We start from the raw sequence: 17,202 nt of genomic DNA on the forward strand, positions 1-17,202 counted from the left end.
CTGTTTTATTAAAAAAAGGGAATGATAAATTTTGACAATATTCCAAAGCCTGCCTCCTGTTAGCCTCTCCCCGCTCTCACAGAAGCCCACGGTAAACAACTAACTCTGGATTTCAGACCATCACAGGCACATTCACACTGTTAAAGTTTAACAGCGTGAGGGTGAAGGAAACCTGGAGAAGTATTTAGTTTCTCAGCCGTGAATATTCTTCCACCAGCAGAGCCTCTGCCCTCCAGCTGTGGCCTCACAATCAAGAGGGACAGCTTACATTGCATGTCAGATGCAGCAAGTGGACTTACTCAGAAACCTAGATCCTACGTGCACTAACATTAATTAATATTGCTAATTTCTTATGGTGCTTTGCTGAGAGAAAGACTACATATGAACAGACTGTTAACGCATTATTTGAGCGGTCGAGTATTAAGGTACAAACTGCACATTAAAACCTAAGGCAAAATACTGATTGCCTTGGAATCTAACCTAAACCCATCCCAAAGGGTTTTCAGTGAGTAGAAAGATGGTTTAATGGGAACATGACTCACTCCACATTTATGAATAGGCAATGAACTTGTGAATACCACATGGTATCACTTAGCAGAACACAAACACAACTGCAGTTAGTTACAGCACCACTCTCCATTTTAGGAAAAAATTAGGTGCTCCTAAGACATCCTCCAAAAGCCCAGAATACCTTGAGATTCACTAACAGACACTTAGGAAAGCAGGAATCTGCTTCTCAGGAAGCAATTCAAACAGATTCCTCTCAGAAGAGGCCTTAAGAGCAGTATGATTTCTGAAGCAGGTGGAACACAACCTGAATAAGACTCTCTGGGGAAACACTAAGCAGCTCTGTTTAGGAAGCAACGCGTAAAGCTGAAGAGCTTTGGCTCTTTGGAGTATGCTACCACTGGAACGACTATTTCTGGAGGCAGTAATACTGAAGTACCAAGAAAATACTTTGCTTGTTGAGAGATCACGTGAGATTCCTGTTGCACATAGCATAATTCTAGATGCTGCTAAATTAAATCAACTTTGCATTAGAAATAGCAGTCTTTAATAAGAATACTACTCAAAGTATATCTGTCCTAAATAACGCACCATCCAGCAGTTCCTTAAAAGCATCTTGTCCTTTATCGATGACAAGTATTCTATAGAAATATTTACGCTTGAGCACATAAAAGGAGTCTCCGCTGCTTTAGAAGCAGGTCGCTCTTAGCCTCTGCTCTTTTGCTCAGAAAGCGGCCGCCGTTCAGCGCCGTGCTTGTCTCGCTGATCAAGAGCTAAATAGAGGAATCCACAGTAAAGTGCCCGTTCTGAGAAAGTGTTCTGCGGTCTGTGGTGTTTAACTTCACCACCGTGGGGGTGTATTTGGAATTCCTATAACAGACAAAGCAGAGGATCCTCCGGAAGGTGCTACGCATCTCGTTGTCCCTGTAAGAGTAGACAATAGCGTTTATCAACGAATTGATCTCTGCCAGCAAGAGGACGTATTTCTCCACCGCTAGAACATTGCAGCTCTTGCAGCCCAAGCCATCCAGGAGGAGCACAACTTGTCCTGGAGTCCAGCAGATGACAAAAGCACCTGGGGAGAGAAGAAGCCCTGTTAGAGAAGAAGCAGGTTCCTGGCCCTGCCCAGTCACTCACCATAAAGATGCTCGATGGAATCACTGGTGTTTTATCTTGTGGAAAAAAGTTAAACGGGGGGAAAAAACCCAACTAGTTTCACTCTGTATTTTTGCTTTGGAGGAAGACTAAGGGTTCAACCAGCGAATACTAGAAATGCAGGCATTGGCTCCCCCCAACCCTTTCTCCCCCACCATTCACTCAGAACAACACTTCCAAGTACTTCCACTTACCTCCCCTCGTCCCCATCATTGCATTTACAGACTGAAGATAAAGCGTCCGTATTTCCTATTTACGTGCCACTCCCTCCAAACGGGGGAAGAGGCCATAAAATGAGGGAAGAGTCAGAGTAACACACCTTGAATGAAATAATCTCCACTATCCATACAGTTTACGGGAGCTTTACTTAACAGTACGAGTTTAGAAGAGTCCTGGCCAACGCTTTGGGCAGTCCAATGAAGTCTCTCTCACAGCTATACGCTGAGTAGAAAACAGCCAAGCAGTGGACTGGCCAACACCAGGACTGAGCTGGACGGACTCCCCCACTGATTCAGTCGGGCTGATACTATGTGCTTGCCGCCACCTGCAAAGCTCTTTGGCAAAAGGATAATTGCTGTTTGCATGACGGAGTGGGAGGTGCCTGCGGCTCCGAAACCCCTTTTTATGGTCATGATTTTAAGGCTGACGTAAACGGAGCACTTGCCCATCAGTGCTCCTGGAGGTCATGCATAAGGTTGTATCTTAAAGCCCAGGAGCTGCACCCTGCTGTGTCTTCTGGGAAAGGGTGGAAGAAAACAGACTTACTGGGAACTTTGCAGCTACACCCTTTACTGAAAGACATCCATCAGGGAATAACAACAGCCGGAGGAGCTGCACCAAAGCTGGGAGGCTGAATGTAAAGCTGTCATTGAGGGAAATGCTGCACTGGTGAAAAGTCAAAGGAACACAGAGAAACACTCCTGCGTTTCTGGAAGCGTTCCCTGCTGACTTCAGGCCACTACATCACGCAACCCTTTTTATTTAAGCAAATCATGCTCCCAGAAGGTCAGTGCAGCAGCCACCACAGCTGGGCCAGGAAGTTTTCCCTGCACTTGCAGACACGGCTTTGCCCCTTTAAATTTAGCAAATATACAAAATAGATTCCTGGCTGTCATGAAGGAAGGTCCAATACTTCTATCTTGAGTGAGCCTGCAGGAAAGGGACCTCCTTGTTTAGTGACGCAACTTTTTTTTTTAAGCCAGGTTTTCAGCATTCAACAAGGCAAGCCAGATTCTCTAGAGGCTGACTTCCAGCAGCACAAAGTAAAGCCAGAGGAACATTAAAGATGAGAGGGGGGGGAAAGCAAAGAGAGCTACCTAAAAAGTTTTGGGCCTTTGCCTGCAAATCCAGCTGATTTCCCTGCTCCTTAATGGAAGCTGAAGTACTCAGAAAGAAGCCTGAACTCTTACTAGTCTAACACAGCACGGTCACCAAGGACTCTGCCCTGTGGTTTGGTCATTACGACATCCCTGCGTCACTCAACTGGTCTGTGGGAAAATTTGCTACTGGTTTCCAGATATACCTTGGACTTATTATTGGTTTCCAGGTCAGCTCCCAGACCTGTTCCTAATGGCCAGGACCTGCAGGATTATCAACCGCAGCTACCTTGTCTTGCAATGAAGTGGCACACAAACAGCTCCTACCGCACCCTCAACTTCCTCACATGCTCACCAGCAGCTACACCCTCTGATGCATAAGGCGCAAAGTATTCTTCTGTGCAGAGTCCAAGTTTGCAGAAGGCTGGGGAACGAGGGTGGAGGAGGAATTACACCAGGGCTTTCACAGGGAGGGAAAAAACCCTCTGCAGTCTCAACTTGCTGTACACCGAGTCCGAACAGAAAGGTATTTTCCTCAAGTTGAGCAATTCCCTCTCTTGTTCCTTTCTGTGCAAGGGACCTGTACAGAACTGACTGCTGCTTCTCTCCAACACTGCCCCGCAGAGGAAGGGAAAAACCCTTGGGCTACAAGACCCCCAAAGGCCTGATGAACTCCTGAGTCTGCCTCAGCTTTCTGCATTAGGTTCCTCCCCTCTCTGTCCATCCTCAGACACCAGTCCCAATTCACTGTGAAACCACAGCGGCTCTTCTGAGCCTCCTCGGACCCAAGCTTTTTCCTCACTCGAGGCAGAAGACAAAGGCAGGCAGGCCGAGCCAGGAGGGAGGACACCAAGAGGAAAGGGATCTCCCAAAACAAGGTGATGCACCAAGCGTGAACTGTATTTTCCTTCTTGGCCAGCATCCCCATCCTGCCAACCCTCTTCCAGTTGATGTTGTGAAGTCCCATAAAACTAAGCAGTCCTGCTGACACCACGGGGTGACCCTCCAATACTGTTCGGGAAGGAAAGGGGGAACAAGACAACTTCTCTCCACTGTGGACTGTACAAAACACATGAAGTAAATCCTTCTTCAGCCCCGCTGACCTTCTGTGCTGCATCTGATCAGCTCTGAGGCAGTAATGAACTCCCAGCTGCGCACAAGAGATGGAGCGATTGCGAGGCAGGGAAGAAGACGTCACAGGAAAGGCAGGAACAGGCAGAAAACTCCAGTTTCAGTGCTCACACGTTGCAACAAGACCCGGCAAGCCGGCATGCCCCCGAGCAGGGACCCCCCAAGCAGCCCGACAGCCCCCCCCCCACTGCTCCCCTTCCCTGCCAAGCCCACTCTGCCAGCAGGAGTTTGCAAGGGAGTAGTCTTTGTTTGCAGCTACAAGGTTTCCCTGACGGAGCAAATTCTGCGCTTATCAGGAAAGATTTGCAAGCAAGGGGTTGTGACTGTAAGCCCAGAGTCGAGCTGCGTTGCGGAAGATCTGAGAGCGTTGATTTATTTCACTTTAAAGAAAGATTGCTAGATCATTAAAGCATGAGACAAAAATGAGATTAAAGAAATCACGGAGTGATAGGCTGCTGAAAGCACAATGCGTGCACCAGCCTCTGCTGTTAGATGTACAGCACTGGGCAGGACAGCACATATCCAAGTAAGTATCAACCAACCGTCAAGCACCAACCACTTCCAGTTACTGATCTGCTCCTATTTGCACTACAGACTGTGGATGCAGACAGACTGACAGGCAGTTAGCACTCTGCTGGAGATCCCCTGCTCATGGAGAGCAGCTCGAACTAAGAGTTGAGAGTTTCCAGGGATATATTTACCCGAGCAGATTGAGACCCGGTACTGAGCTGCTCACAAGAAATCTGAACAGAGGTCAGTGCTTTGTTCCAGTCAACAGTAAGGAATTTGGATGCAACTCCCTCATTCTTTCCCCATCACCTCGTAATATCTGCCCCAGACACCTCTCCATCCTTTAATAAAGGACGCACCAAGCGCTGCTTCTTGCTTAAGGCCGGATTATAGCTCCTAATTCCATGCTACTCTTCTATGGAGGAAGCATACTAGAGTTAAGCACATAAGAGCCTCTTGTTTGCAACTAGCACCTGCACTTACAGTAGTCAGATATTACCAAGTCACATTACTAACAGTCCCTCTTGTCCCTGCTAACCAGAGGAGCAGCCACGTCAGAGGGGAAGATATTCAGGAGCTTGCCCTCCCCTCTGTCTGCCAGGTTGCTCCCATTACAGCTCACACAATTCATGCAGAGTCTTGAAACTGTTGAGTTCCTCAGCAGCCACACCAAGCCATCGCCCCAGCAGCTTCAGAGACCAGGGAAGCAGAACATCACTTCTCAATCCTCCCCATTGTCCCACGCACATTCACCTCTCCAGCCCCGCACAACCCAAGATGGAGGATCAAAGCAACATTTAGATTGACCACAGCAAGTGGACTTACTTAGGATAATAGTGACTGTCTTGACAAGGCTGATCATGGTCTCCTTGTAGCGGGGGTGGAAGCTAGTGTGCTTGGACATCCGTGTCATCTTCCTTTTGACATAGATGAAGATGTGCGTGTACACAACCACCATGATCAGGAAGATGACCAGGTTGGAGATGGCCCAGAAGGTCAGGTAGCTCCTGCTGTAAAGCGGTGCCATGCTGGAGCACTTCTCCAGGGCACAGAGGCAGTGCCAGCCATAGGATGGGATGAGCCCCAGGAGCAGGGCCGTGACCCAAATACAGAAGATTAGGATCATCACACGCTGGTTGGACATTTTGCTGTGTAACTGCATAGTGAAAACAGTCTGGTGCCTTTCTACAGCGATTGCCAGCAGGTTCACCACAGAGGCTGTCAAGCTCGTGTCCAGCAGGCTCTGGCGGATGAACCAGGTCTTCAGGGAGAGCTCTGCTGTCCTGGGCCCCGTGTGGAACATCAGAAACATGTACGCGATGCCAGCAAAGAGGTCAGCAGCTGCCAAGTTCCCCAGCAGGTAGTAGATGGGGTAGTGGAAACGCCGGTTGATGATGATAGCAGTGATGACCAGTAGGTTGGTCAGGAGCACAATGACACTCACTGTCAGGCCCAGGGCAACCACCAGGACATCCTTCGTCCTCCAGTACGTGGTCAGCTCTTTGCGGCTGTTGTTGTAGAAGAACCCCACGGTCTCATTGTAAAAACAGTGCTTCATCGCTGCTGTCCTAAAGAGGGACGAGAGTGTCATTAGCTTGTTGTGCCTGCACACACACACACAACTATTACAAGCCAGGGAGATGCTGAGCATTACGATAACGCCTTTGACACAGACAGAGGCGGGGAGGAGCTTGAAACACACAACCAACCACATGAGCAACAGGAATCTGCTTCTGTACTTGAGACAGAGCTACACATCTCACAGGCTGAGTCCTCATCTGTCCTCAAAGCCATGCTGAGGATGCAGCAAAGCCTTGAACATTCATGGGAGGAGATAAGGTTTGCCAGATCTGATAAGAGATTCTCCCCATCCGGCCCACGCAGCTTCATGGGGATGACAGACAAAACTATTTTTGTTGTCCCAGATGTCCTACTTCAGAAATGTAAAAACAAAGCAGGAGCAAAGAAGGTTTATCAGTCAATCACTAAACAACGCTCTGATGAAGACTATGAGCCTCCGCAGCTGTTGCAGTCCCCAGGACTGCTGCTTCTGGTTCAGTGAACACACATATCTGATCTTTCCTGGGTAGTTTTATTGCTTAAAGGCTAATGTAATGCACAGCTGCTTCCGAACGCTGCTCTACGCACAGCGCTTGCCGATCCTTCCAAAACAGGTGAGCACTTCCCAAACTTTGCCAAGAGGCAAAGAGCACACAGAGCTGGGCAGAAACAAACTCCTCAGCCCAGAAAAGTAAACTAGCAAGAAGTCAGCTCATACAACCACAGGGCTGCATCTCTGGAAGAGCTGGATCATCTGCAACCCCTGCAGCACTTCTAGGCTACGCAACAGTGTGTGGGTCAGCACCTGGAGTATCAACTGGTAAGTCACCTGTGCAGGAAGCAACTCCCTTCTCCCCTTCCAGCTCTGGAACAAGGCTGCAATTCAAAACTCATTGAACTCAGTGGAAAAACTTGATAGGAAAAGACGTTTAAGTCTCAAGGAGGACTTTCCACATTTCTTTGATGCAGTGGGCACTGCTGGGAGCAAGACCAGACAAGCCATTCGTCTGGATCATAACATTAAGTCTTAATTTTGAAAGCCCATATACCTCTCTGGTAATTAACTTCCTGTCCTGCGGACAGCCAAACATGAAGCAGCGGGTTAAGTTAAGGGATGTTTTACCTTACAGAGTCAGAATTTAAACCCAGTAATTGATGCTTGCGTTACTTGTCCATGAAAAAATGAAAACACGAAAAAAATACAGCACCATGAACAAAGCCAAGGGATGAGAAGAAGCCCAATCATTACACCCCACAGCAGATGTTCGTGTTCCTTTCCTAACCAAGAGCTTGGAAATCTCAAGTCAGGGCTGGCTGCGGTCCCCACTGGGATGGGCAAACCCAGTTTGGAGCCTCCTTCCTTGCGGCACTGAGGTGCTGAAAAATGACACAGTTTTTCCTTACCCTGGTGTGTTCTGCACATGAAGTCACTGGTTCTCCCTGTCCTCACATGAGCTCAAGTCATCCTCATTTTAGAGAAAGCTTAACGCAGACCACGCAGCAAGAGTGCCATCCTCTTCAGACAGGGAGAAAACCCAGAGTGCCTGACTCACAGTTCACTTCAACCCCCCCCAAAACCAACACACAGCTCCTTAGTTGCATGTTCCTCCACTCTCTAGGCAGCAACTGCTCCGTTTTCCGGCACGCTTCACCAGGAGCTCTCGGCATAGCAGCAAGGGAGGCGAGATCAATTGCAGGCAGGCCAGCTTATTATCACCTGCACCGCACCCACCTCTGCTTGCACACGTGCCGAGTTGTGCAAACAAGATGGCTGAGCCAGGAAACCCTATCATACCTGCAGCTGAACTTTTGATCTCCGCTGCCTAATGGGCTCTGTATCAGCCTCCTTCGGCATATGGCTGTCTTTAAAGTGAATTAGTTCGGTCGTATAGCTTTCTCGCCTCACGGTAAAGTCTGCTGAATAGGGTACTATTATTTTTACAAATATTGGCAGGGAAAAAAGGAAAAGGAGGCAGAGGAGGAATCAGCCTGCCCCATGGGATGGAGTCATGGGCTAGTGCTGTAACAAGTCCATCTTTCCTCTCTTTTCAGGTCATGGGATGTTTGTAGATCGCAAGGTGTAGAGCTGTTCAGGAGAGTCGTGTGGGGGATGAAAGCAACCGAGTGGGTTCTGCAGAGATACCATGTGGCAACTTGGCAGGTAACTGGGGAGTATTTTGGCTTGAACAGCAGAAAGCGATGGAAGGACAAGGAAGGGAGGAAAGCCTAGGAACAGGGCAAACACAACCGCTGTGAATCACAGGCAGGTGGATGACCACCTGCGTAGGGTGTATCTGGGGAGGCACTAAATCCACAGCTAGGCCATTCTTATGCAAAAGAGTTTCCTCTAAACATTTTTGAAAGCTTTAATCCCAAATCAAAAAGGAAATCGCTGCTGAAGTTAGTTAGGTAAGTCATTGCACTTTTTAATATTACACATGCGGATGCCCAGAAACTTGCCTGCACACAGCGTGGCACAAAGACAGCTCACACTACGCTTTAATTCTTAAGAAACATTAAAATACTACAGTGAAATAATGGGTTGATGGATCTAGGTCTTGTTCTCAGTAATTTTTGGGCCAACACCAACACAAATTAAATCCAGATAAGACTAGCTTTAGTATTGCCACTAAATTATGGAGCCCAATCTTATTTTGTTGCAAATATTAGAGATTCCACAGCTATGACAGGCCCCATAAACTTCCTCGGTAAGACTGCACGCTCACTGGCAAATTGTGAACTTTTTTCAAAGCATTATACAAGTACAGGTTCAATGGCATGTTTACGGGGGGAGGGGATTAGAGCTGTGTAAACCCACAGAAGAGCTGTGTTCTGCATGTATAATACTCAAATCTAGAGAAACGGTCCCTCAGCATGAATCCCAATGACAACATCTGAAATGCTTCTTTAGGCAAGACCCAGTTAGAGCACAGGGAAAAGTTTGGGTTGCAAATCCCTCCGAAACACGCGTAGGCTACAAGCTAAATCTGTGCAGTGCTGTGAACTGGGTGGGGTCCAGGAGGGACTGACAGGTTAATGCTTGTGACTGGCCCTAGGAGCTTGTGTGCCACTTCACTGCTACCCTGCAATTAGAAAACTGACCTTGGAGCTTGGCATCAAGGGCAGATAATACCACAAATCAAAATTTAACAGGCAGTGCTGGGGGAAGAGAGACACCCTGCCCACAGCAGCAAGCAGATAGAAAGTCAGGCTGGTGCCATGATGCACAAAGGAGCTGGACGGGTCTATTGTTCAGTGTCCGAGCAACCCCCTTCCATGGCCTTACACTCCTCAGCAGGATCTTACAAGATTTTTCCTTACCAGCATTGTTTACTCGGTAAAACAAGACTCTAGTTACATGCTGCAACAATTCAGCGGCCCCTTTCCTTGAGCAATACGCAAACACAGACTCTTCTCTAATCACGCTACCTCAAACTCTGCTCAAGTCTCTCCCCCCCTTAAAATCGAGTACAGCTTTTGCAGTTTGGTAGGAACCACCACACAAAATGAGCGCAGAACGCGTCTTTTCTCCTCGCCAGCGTTATCTGTATTCATACGCCATCTCCCTTCTTACTCAGTTAATTACTGCCCCAGGTTCATGGTAAGTTCAGAGTCCTTTTACACAGAAAGTAAAGGTGTAAGTGTCCTCCCTTCTCCAATTCCTCTTGCTTGCAAAAGTGGAAAATGCTAGTCAGCTCCTTGAGCTCTGGGAAGACATTCAACACTTGTGAACAAACCGACAGCCAGCGTAGTGTGGAAGTGAACAGGGATGAATGGCTGAATTTATGCTCCCGCTAATAACCACAATCAGCGTTGATCAAGACAGAACAATGAATCTATAAAGGCTCACAGGGGCTCAAATCCAACCTGTTTTACCCATGTCCACTGCACACAGATTTACGTGGCCAAACATTCAAACCACTGCTATATTTAAGCCATAAACAGTACAAGCTTTTACTCCAGAGAATAGCATCCTTACCTGAAAGCACAACCACTGCATCCAAACCTGACATTTAGCATTGGTCTCCCCACCACAGGAAACCGGGGCAGCTATCCAGCAAGGAGATCCCCATCTCTGGAGAGCGGAGGTACTTTCCAAGCAAGAAAAAAGCCAAGTGCCTTACAGGAAAGTTTCAGACAAGCATTACAGCTCCAGAGCCCATCACGGACCGCTCCGAAACACTGGCTCCTGGGAGGCAAGTTTGCAAGAGCTCCGATGAGCCCGTCCCTCCTTGGGTCCTCCCCTAGGCGGGTCCTTCTAGGAGACCAGGAGCTGTAACCCGAGTCCTTGCCGCCTCCGTGGAGGCCAAAGTCACTTTCCAAGCACCTCCGGTTCTGACTGGAACAAGTTAGCTCCGATCTACCAACATCACCCTCGTGGACCGTTCCTGCTGGCAAGGTGTTGCTCTGTGGGAACTGGCACCCTCTGGTCCCAACGCTCCCACCGCACCGGTTCGCCCCACGATGAGGGTTCGCTCGTGCTCACCTGCTGCCCCAGAGCCTTTGCCCCACCGCAGGAGGAGAGCAGATCTTCTGAATGACCAGGTGTGATCCCATGATGGAGGAGCTATCTTGCCTTGGCACCAGAAGGCTGTTTTCCTAGCCTACAGCTACAGCACCCACATCTCAAGTGGACTGCCAGGTCAGGATGTGGCCCCCTACATCCGCTACAGCAGCCACACTTGCCCAGTGCAACACAAGAAACCTTGAAATGGGTAAGCAGCAGGGAGAAGGAGATGTCGTGAGACACAAAGGGAACTGAGGCACAGACTGGAAAGGATTTCCCTGCTGTAACTTGGTAAAAGCATGTGTCACTGCTAGAAAGAGAGCCCACATTTCTGATATGTCAGTCTAGCTAGTCCTTGACACATCTGAGATTCTCTTACCTGCTAAGTACTGTACAGATACCAACAGCACACTTGGTGCTAACAAGCCATAGCTGTATAAATTACGAAGGAAAAAAACCACCGAGTTTGCAACATCCATTCATTTTGATTTATGCCTGCTGCTCTTGCAAAGGCCCCAGCAATTTCCATTCGACTCCAATTTCCTATTCTCCCACCCTCCTCCTACCATCATCTGTTCCCCAAGGAACAATGTTATCACCAAGCACAACCCTAATCTGCTGCCAGTCAGATACACGGTAGAGCTTGGCAGAGCCAAGTAATGTTATGTAAAATAGGCAGGAGATTTACAAAGAGAGCCCAGCACAAAGGGGAAAGAGATAGGGTCAAAGATCCAAGGACACATTAACAGAGCAGGGCAGCCAATAAGTGGAAGCAGAGCAGTAGCGACACTGGCAGAAGAACAGATGGATGACCAGGGCAGGCTGAGATAGCAGAGGGCCAACTACCGAGTCCTGCAAAAACTGAAAATCACACCAGGCTCCCTAAATTCTACCCCTACGTCCTGCAGCCTCCAAAGGCCAAGATCATACCAGAAAGCTCACAAGGGCTACAAAAACTCAGAAAGAACCTATCGTGGCCACCTGCTTACAAATTCTGCGCCTTCAGACCGATGATGCCACCCACAAGACAGTACCAGGCACAGGGGCCTTTCACAAGATCTCCACATGCATTCTTAGAAGAAACAAGAAGTTGCACTAACAGGTATCCCAGAGTCCTTTCTTGGGGGCAGAATAATCTATGGTTTAACAAGCTTGCTTTCTCGTAGCAGAGAACAACCAAGTTACCGAGAAGTCCGGTCCTAACAGAGAGCTAGGAGTCCTTACTGCAACTAGACAGATTTACAACAGTATTATAGTTACAAGAAGTCATTTCAAATTTGAAGCATCTTACTCAAGTGACAGAGAGGAGATCCTTCACCTTCCCATGAGGCATTTATTATCCTTTTGGTTACATTATTAGTTTAAGACCAAAGAGACCCAAGTCCAAGCTGCAATAAAACAGCACACACACACACCCCGCCATTCCCCCAGCCCACCCTTTGGTCTGCTCCAGCACGTGTGCTGCCAGCAGTAGGTTTAAGTCACAGATCCGACTCTCCACGCTGGTGCACAAGAAGCAGAACCCAGGTCAGAGCAACCGTTTGGCAGCAGCGCTGGCTTCAGACAGTTAGGAGGCCACACATACTCTGCAGCTGTGCAGTTTGGGATGGCAGCAGTCTAAAAATACTTTTGATTTACTTGTTCCTTTCAGGTTTCAAACTGGCACTCAGCGAGTGCTTTAGAGGGACATTTTCATAAAGAAACACCCAGAGCAATCAGGAAAAACAGCCCAGCATAACTGGTTTCAACTGAAATGTCAACAGTTCATCACAATAGCTCAGCACGTCAGACAGACCCAGCGAGTTCGGAGCACCCAGTGCTGACAAAGGGTCAGAAGCACTTTTGCGACTCCATCCACACGCACCGGAGTCGGTACAAAGGGGGACACAAGAAACGTCAGACTGGATCAGGCCAGGGCTCATGTGAGCCTGTCACAGACTGCATCTGCCTGCATGTGGAGGTGAGAGAATATTTCAGGTTTCAAAGTCCTGACCTTAATAACAGCAATTTTTCTAGTCCCTTTGTCTAAAAAAACAACTAACTTTACTTCTCTGCATAACAGAAGTTTGGGAGTCTGTTTATTTTCAGGTTTGGGGGATATTAGAACAAGTTTGGGCCCTGCACAGCCACACCCTTTCAGGGTGCTACCTGCAAAACCAAAAGTCATTGCACCTGAAAACCTCACATCAGCTTTTACAGCCAATGTAATGATTTCTTAAAGACTGAGCTCAGGTATCTTCCAACGATACTTCTGGGAGTGAGCACCAGACACTGAACACAGGCAAGATCAAGGAGACCAGATACCCATCGTGTCCAGCCCCTCTGCCTCCCCTCTTCCCCTCCAATCACTCCACGCGTTTTCCTGTTTCCACCAGTTCAGAAGGGGCTCGTAGGGTGTTGTGCAGCGTTGTTGCCCCCCAAGCAGAAAGGCTGCTGGAGCAGAGGCACCGAGTAACCTGATCTTGATGCAGCCGGCAGATCTGATCGCATTCTGGTGCCCAGCAGAGAGCTGGTAGAGAAACACTTCCAAAGGCAGATGTTTGCCTCCCCTTTATTACACTTCTGTTTTTCAAAGTGAAGTTAATTGTTTTAATAGATTTTGCATTTTCAAACAAACTTAAAGCCAAGATTTTTCTTTAAGCCTCCCAGCTGTGGCTGTTCCCGTGGATGACAATCTGAAGGGTTTGGGTTTTTTTTGCTGAGACCCCTCTCCTGGAATCCCAGGAATGTTAAAAACCTTCTGGAAGGAGTCATGTCATCATCTTCCCCCCCAGCAGATCTCTGCAGAGAACCAGTTGCTCAAATTAATACTTCCCAAGTCCCAACTGGCCCAGAGATTCCCAAACCCTCAGTGAGGAGCACTCCCTTGAGTACAACAAAACGACAACACAGTTCTTACCACTTCAGCTAACAGCCAAATCTGTCGATGGAAAGCAGCATATACATCAGCGTTAAAAATGCAGGAATTTCATAACACCCACTGCTGCTGAAATGCAGCCAACTCTGAGGTGGAGCAGAGCTGTTTGCAAGCCTACAGCATCAAAGAATACTTTTCAACAAAGAGGTAGGGAAGAAATCCGTGCCCACTGCAGCCTTGCCTACAACAGGAATTTTCTTTCCCTCCAGCAAGTTAGCAACCATTTGCAATCAATTGCTCCAGAACAAATCACAAAGAACCTGGAAAATTCCTCTCCCCCTTTCACCTTCCCGAGGAGGTTTGCCCTGGCTGCGTTCGGACACTTAGACTCAAGGCATTTCCATATTGCAGACAACACCTTAAATTGAAGCGGGGAGACCACTGAAGCAAAACGTGACATTGGATCTTGTCACCTTTGCCTTGTTAGACAAGATGGAAAAACAGCTGAAAAGAATGGCCGGGATATTCCCTCAGATGCATCTGGGTCCTGGCGAAACAACACTCTTACCTTCCCCAGGTAACTATCCTGGAAATGGATTTTGGTGGGCTAACTTCCTTCTGCACAGTTACTGGCTATTCCAGCACTCTCCAAGATGAAAACATTTGTTCTGCAGCGGTGGAGAGAAAACAGGGTAGGGGAGGGAAGAGAGGGTTATTTGCAGTGGTGTTTTGTTTGGAGTCGGGATGGTCCAGGGGCCCCTCTGCTGCTGCTCCTCCTAATTCACACAGGAAGAAGGAGATTATCCTACACAGAGACAAGCTATACTGAAGGCAGAAGCAGCAGTTCAGAGAAAGAATAGCTTGGCCTCTGAATGATGTCACATTATTAGAAGCCACAGCAAGGTTAAAATCAAGTCGGGATGCTGTGTTTATGAAGCAGGACTCAGCCTCATCTTCACCCAAAGATAATTTCATCTGGCACTTCACACTATTGTCAATAAAAACAAAACTGGGTAGAAATTCCCTTCCTGTGAACCACATGCAGGCAGCCCTCAGCTCAGTCTCCGTTTGCAAGAAGGCTGCACGCTGCCTTGCTCTGAACTCCTCTGATCTTGGCTGGCACCCAGCAAGATGAAGTCTCCCTGTTTAGTTGGCACTTGCTGGAAAGTCAGGGAACTTTACAGGCAACTCAAGCTCCGCATGCCTCAGCCTTTGCTTTTACAGGGATTATTTCTAAAAACCCACTTCCCCCGTGTCTCCATTTGGTTTAATGTCAGATGCCTGCAGCTTATGGCTGGAGAGTCATAAAAAGCGTTTAACATGCCTTTCTGCTTAAGTCTAGAAAGAAAAAACAAAACCAATTCAGAAAAGCCTCCAGCTACAGAATAAGCAGATGCAGCACAACTGCAGCTTTATCTTGAAAAAGAGCATCAGGGACCAACACATAGCTACTATCCCTGAGCAAGAAAAGGGAATATCTGTCCCTTCAAAGAAATGTGACTTCCTCCAGAGAGTTAGCCTTTGGGGTGGTCTTGGTCAAGCAGAATTCTCAGCAACATGGCTTTTTCCCGGTTCGGTGAAGGTTTCAGCTCACTCTGGGGATGTTTCGTTATGCCCACGACTGCTTCATCGATGGCCTGAATCACGTTAGCAAGTTTGCATTTTTTCTCAAGAATCAACTCCCACAAGAGTGAGGTCACGGGGAAGAAGACTACAACGCCCCCACTTTAAACAAACAGAAGGTACGTTCAGCACAACCCTTCCCTTACAAACCTTTCGCCCACCAAGTCCCTTGAACACATTCAAGCGATAGCTGGCAAACCTTTCCTGTTCTGCCTCGGTCCTGCAGTCCTGGTCTAACACAAGGTCTCTCCTAAGCAGACCCAGCTGCCTGCTCAGCAGCCAAAACTGTTTGGTTTTCATTGCCTTCACCACCAGACCCTGGATTCTCTTTGCCCTCTGTAAGCGTGGAGTAACTGGAACGATTTCGATATATTCAGGCCACAATCTGGTCCATAACATTCAAGGTTTCCATTACAAATGAAACAGTCTTTTCTACTTTTGCTTGCTCAATTCCCGAACTTCCGATCATTTTTGGTGATGTTTTACTAACTTCCTAAAGCCTTGAGCTTTTGGGTACGTTTCTAGTGGAAAAAAAAAATTACTTCAGATGCCTTCTCCTGTTGCAAAGCAACAGGAAAGCTCTTGCTCCTTCTAAGAAAAATGTTCCCTTCACTAAGTCATTCTTGTAAAGGGCATAGGAAGTCCACATGTTCATTTATTAAACAGATTTACACTGAAAAATACAACTCCCTTGAAACCCATTTATAAGATACCTACAAAACTGACCGTCTCGAGGGCCCTGGATGCCAAGTATCTGAAACTCGCTGCCTAAGCAAAGCTTGAATTACAGCTCTACACATCTTTTTTTAAAATAAATGATAGAGGAGAGCAGCCAGTGCCCTGAAAGGATTCCAGCCACAAGCTGTGGGCCTGAATGCGTAGACATGCATATTTGATTTAGTTCATTCCAGACTTCCCTTGCAATTGCTTTTCTTGAATGCCCTGAGGTGCACGACACCTATGGGCATGCCTGCACTGCGATACAAATGAAAGGATGGAAGCACGTTGTAACTCAGCATCTTTAGCAAAAATTCCCCAAGCAAAGCGTTTTCTGAATTTCAGATGTGGGAGTTTTGGCTGATCGGAAATTCATACGCCGGGTTTACTTGCTCTCCCCTCTTCCGTATGGTTATAGGTACCATCGCTCTGTACATTCACAAAGCCAAGAATATTACAAAACATACTGGGGCAGGGGGGAGAGAGAAGAAGAAAACAAAAGCTGTTTGTCTGCAGCAGCATGAACTCTCAGCAAGACATGCAGAGGAGCTCACTTTTCACTACCTCATCTGCCCAGCGCTCTGCCTCATCCCATCTGCTAGCTGACTGTTGGAAGACAGCTTTCAAAGTAAAATAAAACAAGAATGCAATAATACTGATGTATCTTATACCCTGCAGTATTCCAGATGTGTTAAAGTTAACGTCCGAGGGTAGGAATAATTTCATTTGACTCTAAACAGCAACATACACAGCCACTCCTGCTGCTAAACCAGGACAGCGAGACAACAGAAGAGCTTAGGAGGAGGAATAAAAGTAAATTTGGTACCTACTAGTAACTGCTAGAACAGCAAAGCAGAACGTAATGGCCTAGGCTGATCTTTAGCGATAACTGAGCGAGGAAGCACCCTGCACAAGGGTAACATGCACGTGGCTCACTCATAAGGAATGAAACCTCCCACCCAAATACAAGCCCGAGTTGTGCCCAAGCTAGCCTCAGGAAGACAGCAGTTACCATTTTATAAATAGCTGCATCTGCTGGCCCCTTCTTGACTCGGGGAAAGGCCTTTCCTATCTGCTCACCTAAACGTTCAGCAACAGCTTATCTCCTTGCAAGCATTCACTCAACATACTCTAAGGGTGCACGTGCACCCGTGCTACACAGAGACTACTGAGATTTGGCTTGCTGCGACCATCTGTGTCCCAGCGACTCTTCTCAAAGCAGGCAGCAGATGACCTTTGAAAAGGACCCCAATCTATAAACCAGCTTCTTGTGATGCTACCTAGTATTTGGATTGATTTTAAGAAATAACAAAGACACT

The 17,202-nt window shown here is 47.6% G+C and overlaps 1 protein-coding gene across 1 annotated transcript; it reads right to left on the reverse strand.

Annotated features, from left to right (window-relative positions):
• Window positions 1-401: 401 nt before the first annotated feature.
• On the reverse strand, window positions 402-10,313 carry LPAR2 (lysophosphatidic acid receptor 2). Its single transcript, XM_009328701.1, has 3 exons — window positions 10,159-10,313; window positions 5,445-6,187; window positions 402-1,582 (listed from the first exon to the last, which is right to left on the reverse strand). The coding sequence occupies exons 1-3, from the start codon at window positions 10,197-10,199 to the stop codon at window positions 1,281-1,283; spliced, it is 1,086 nt and encodes a 361-aa protein (XP_009326976.1). The 5' UTR covers window positions 10,200-10,313; the 3' UTR covers window positions 402-1,280.
• Window positions 10,314-17,202: the final 6,889 nt, after the last annotated feature.

Source organism: Pygoscelis adeliae, unplaced genomic scaffold (genome assembly GCF_000699105.1).
Source record: "Pygoscelis adeliae isolate BGI_AS28 unplaced genomic scaffold, ASM69910v1 Scaffold417, whole genome shotgun sequence".
NCBI lineage: Eukaryota > Metazoa > Chordata > Aves > Sphenisciformes > Spheniscidae > Pygoscelis > Pygoscelis adeliae.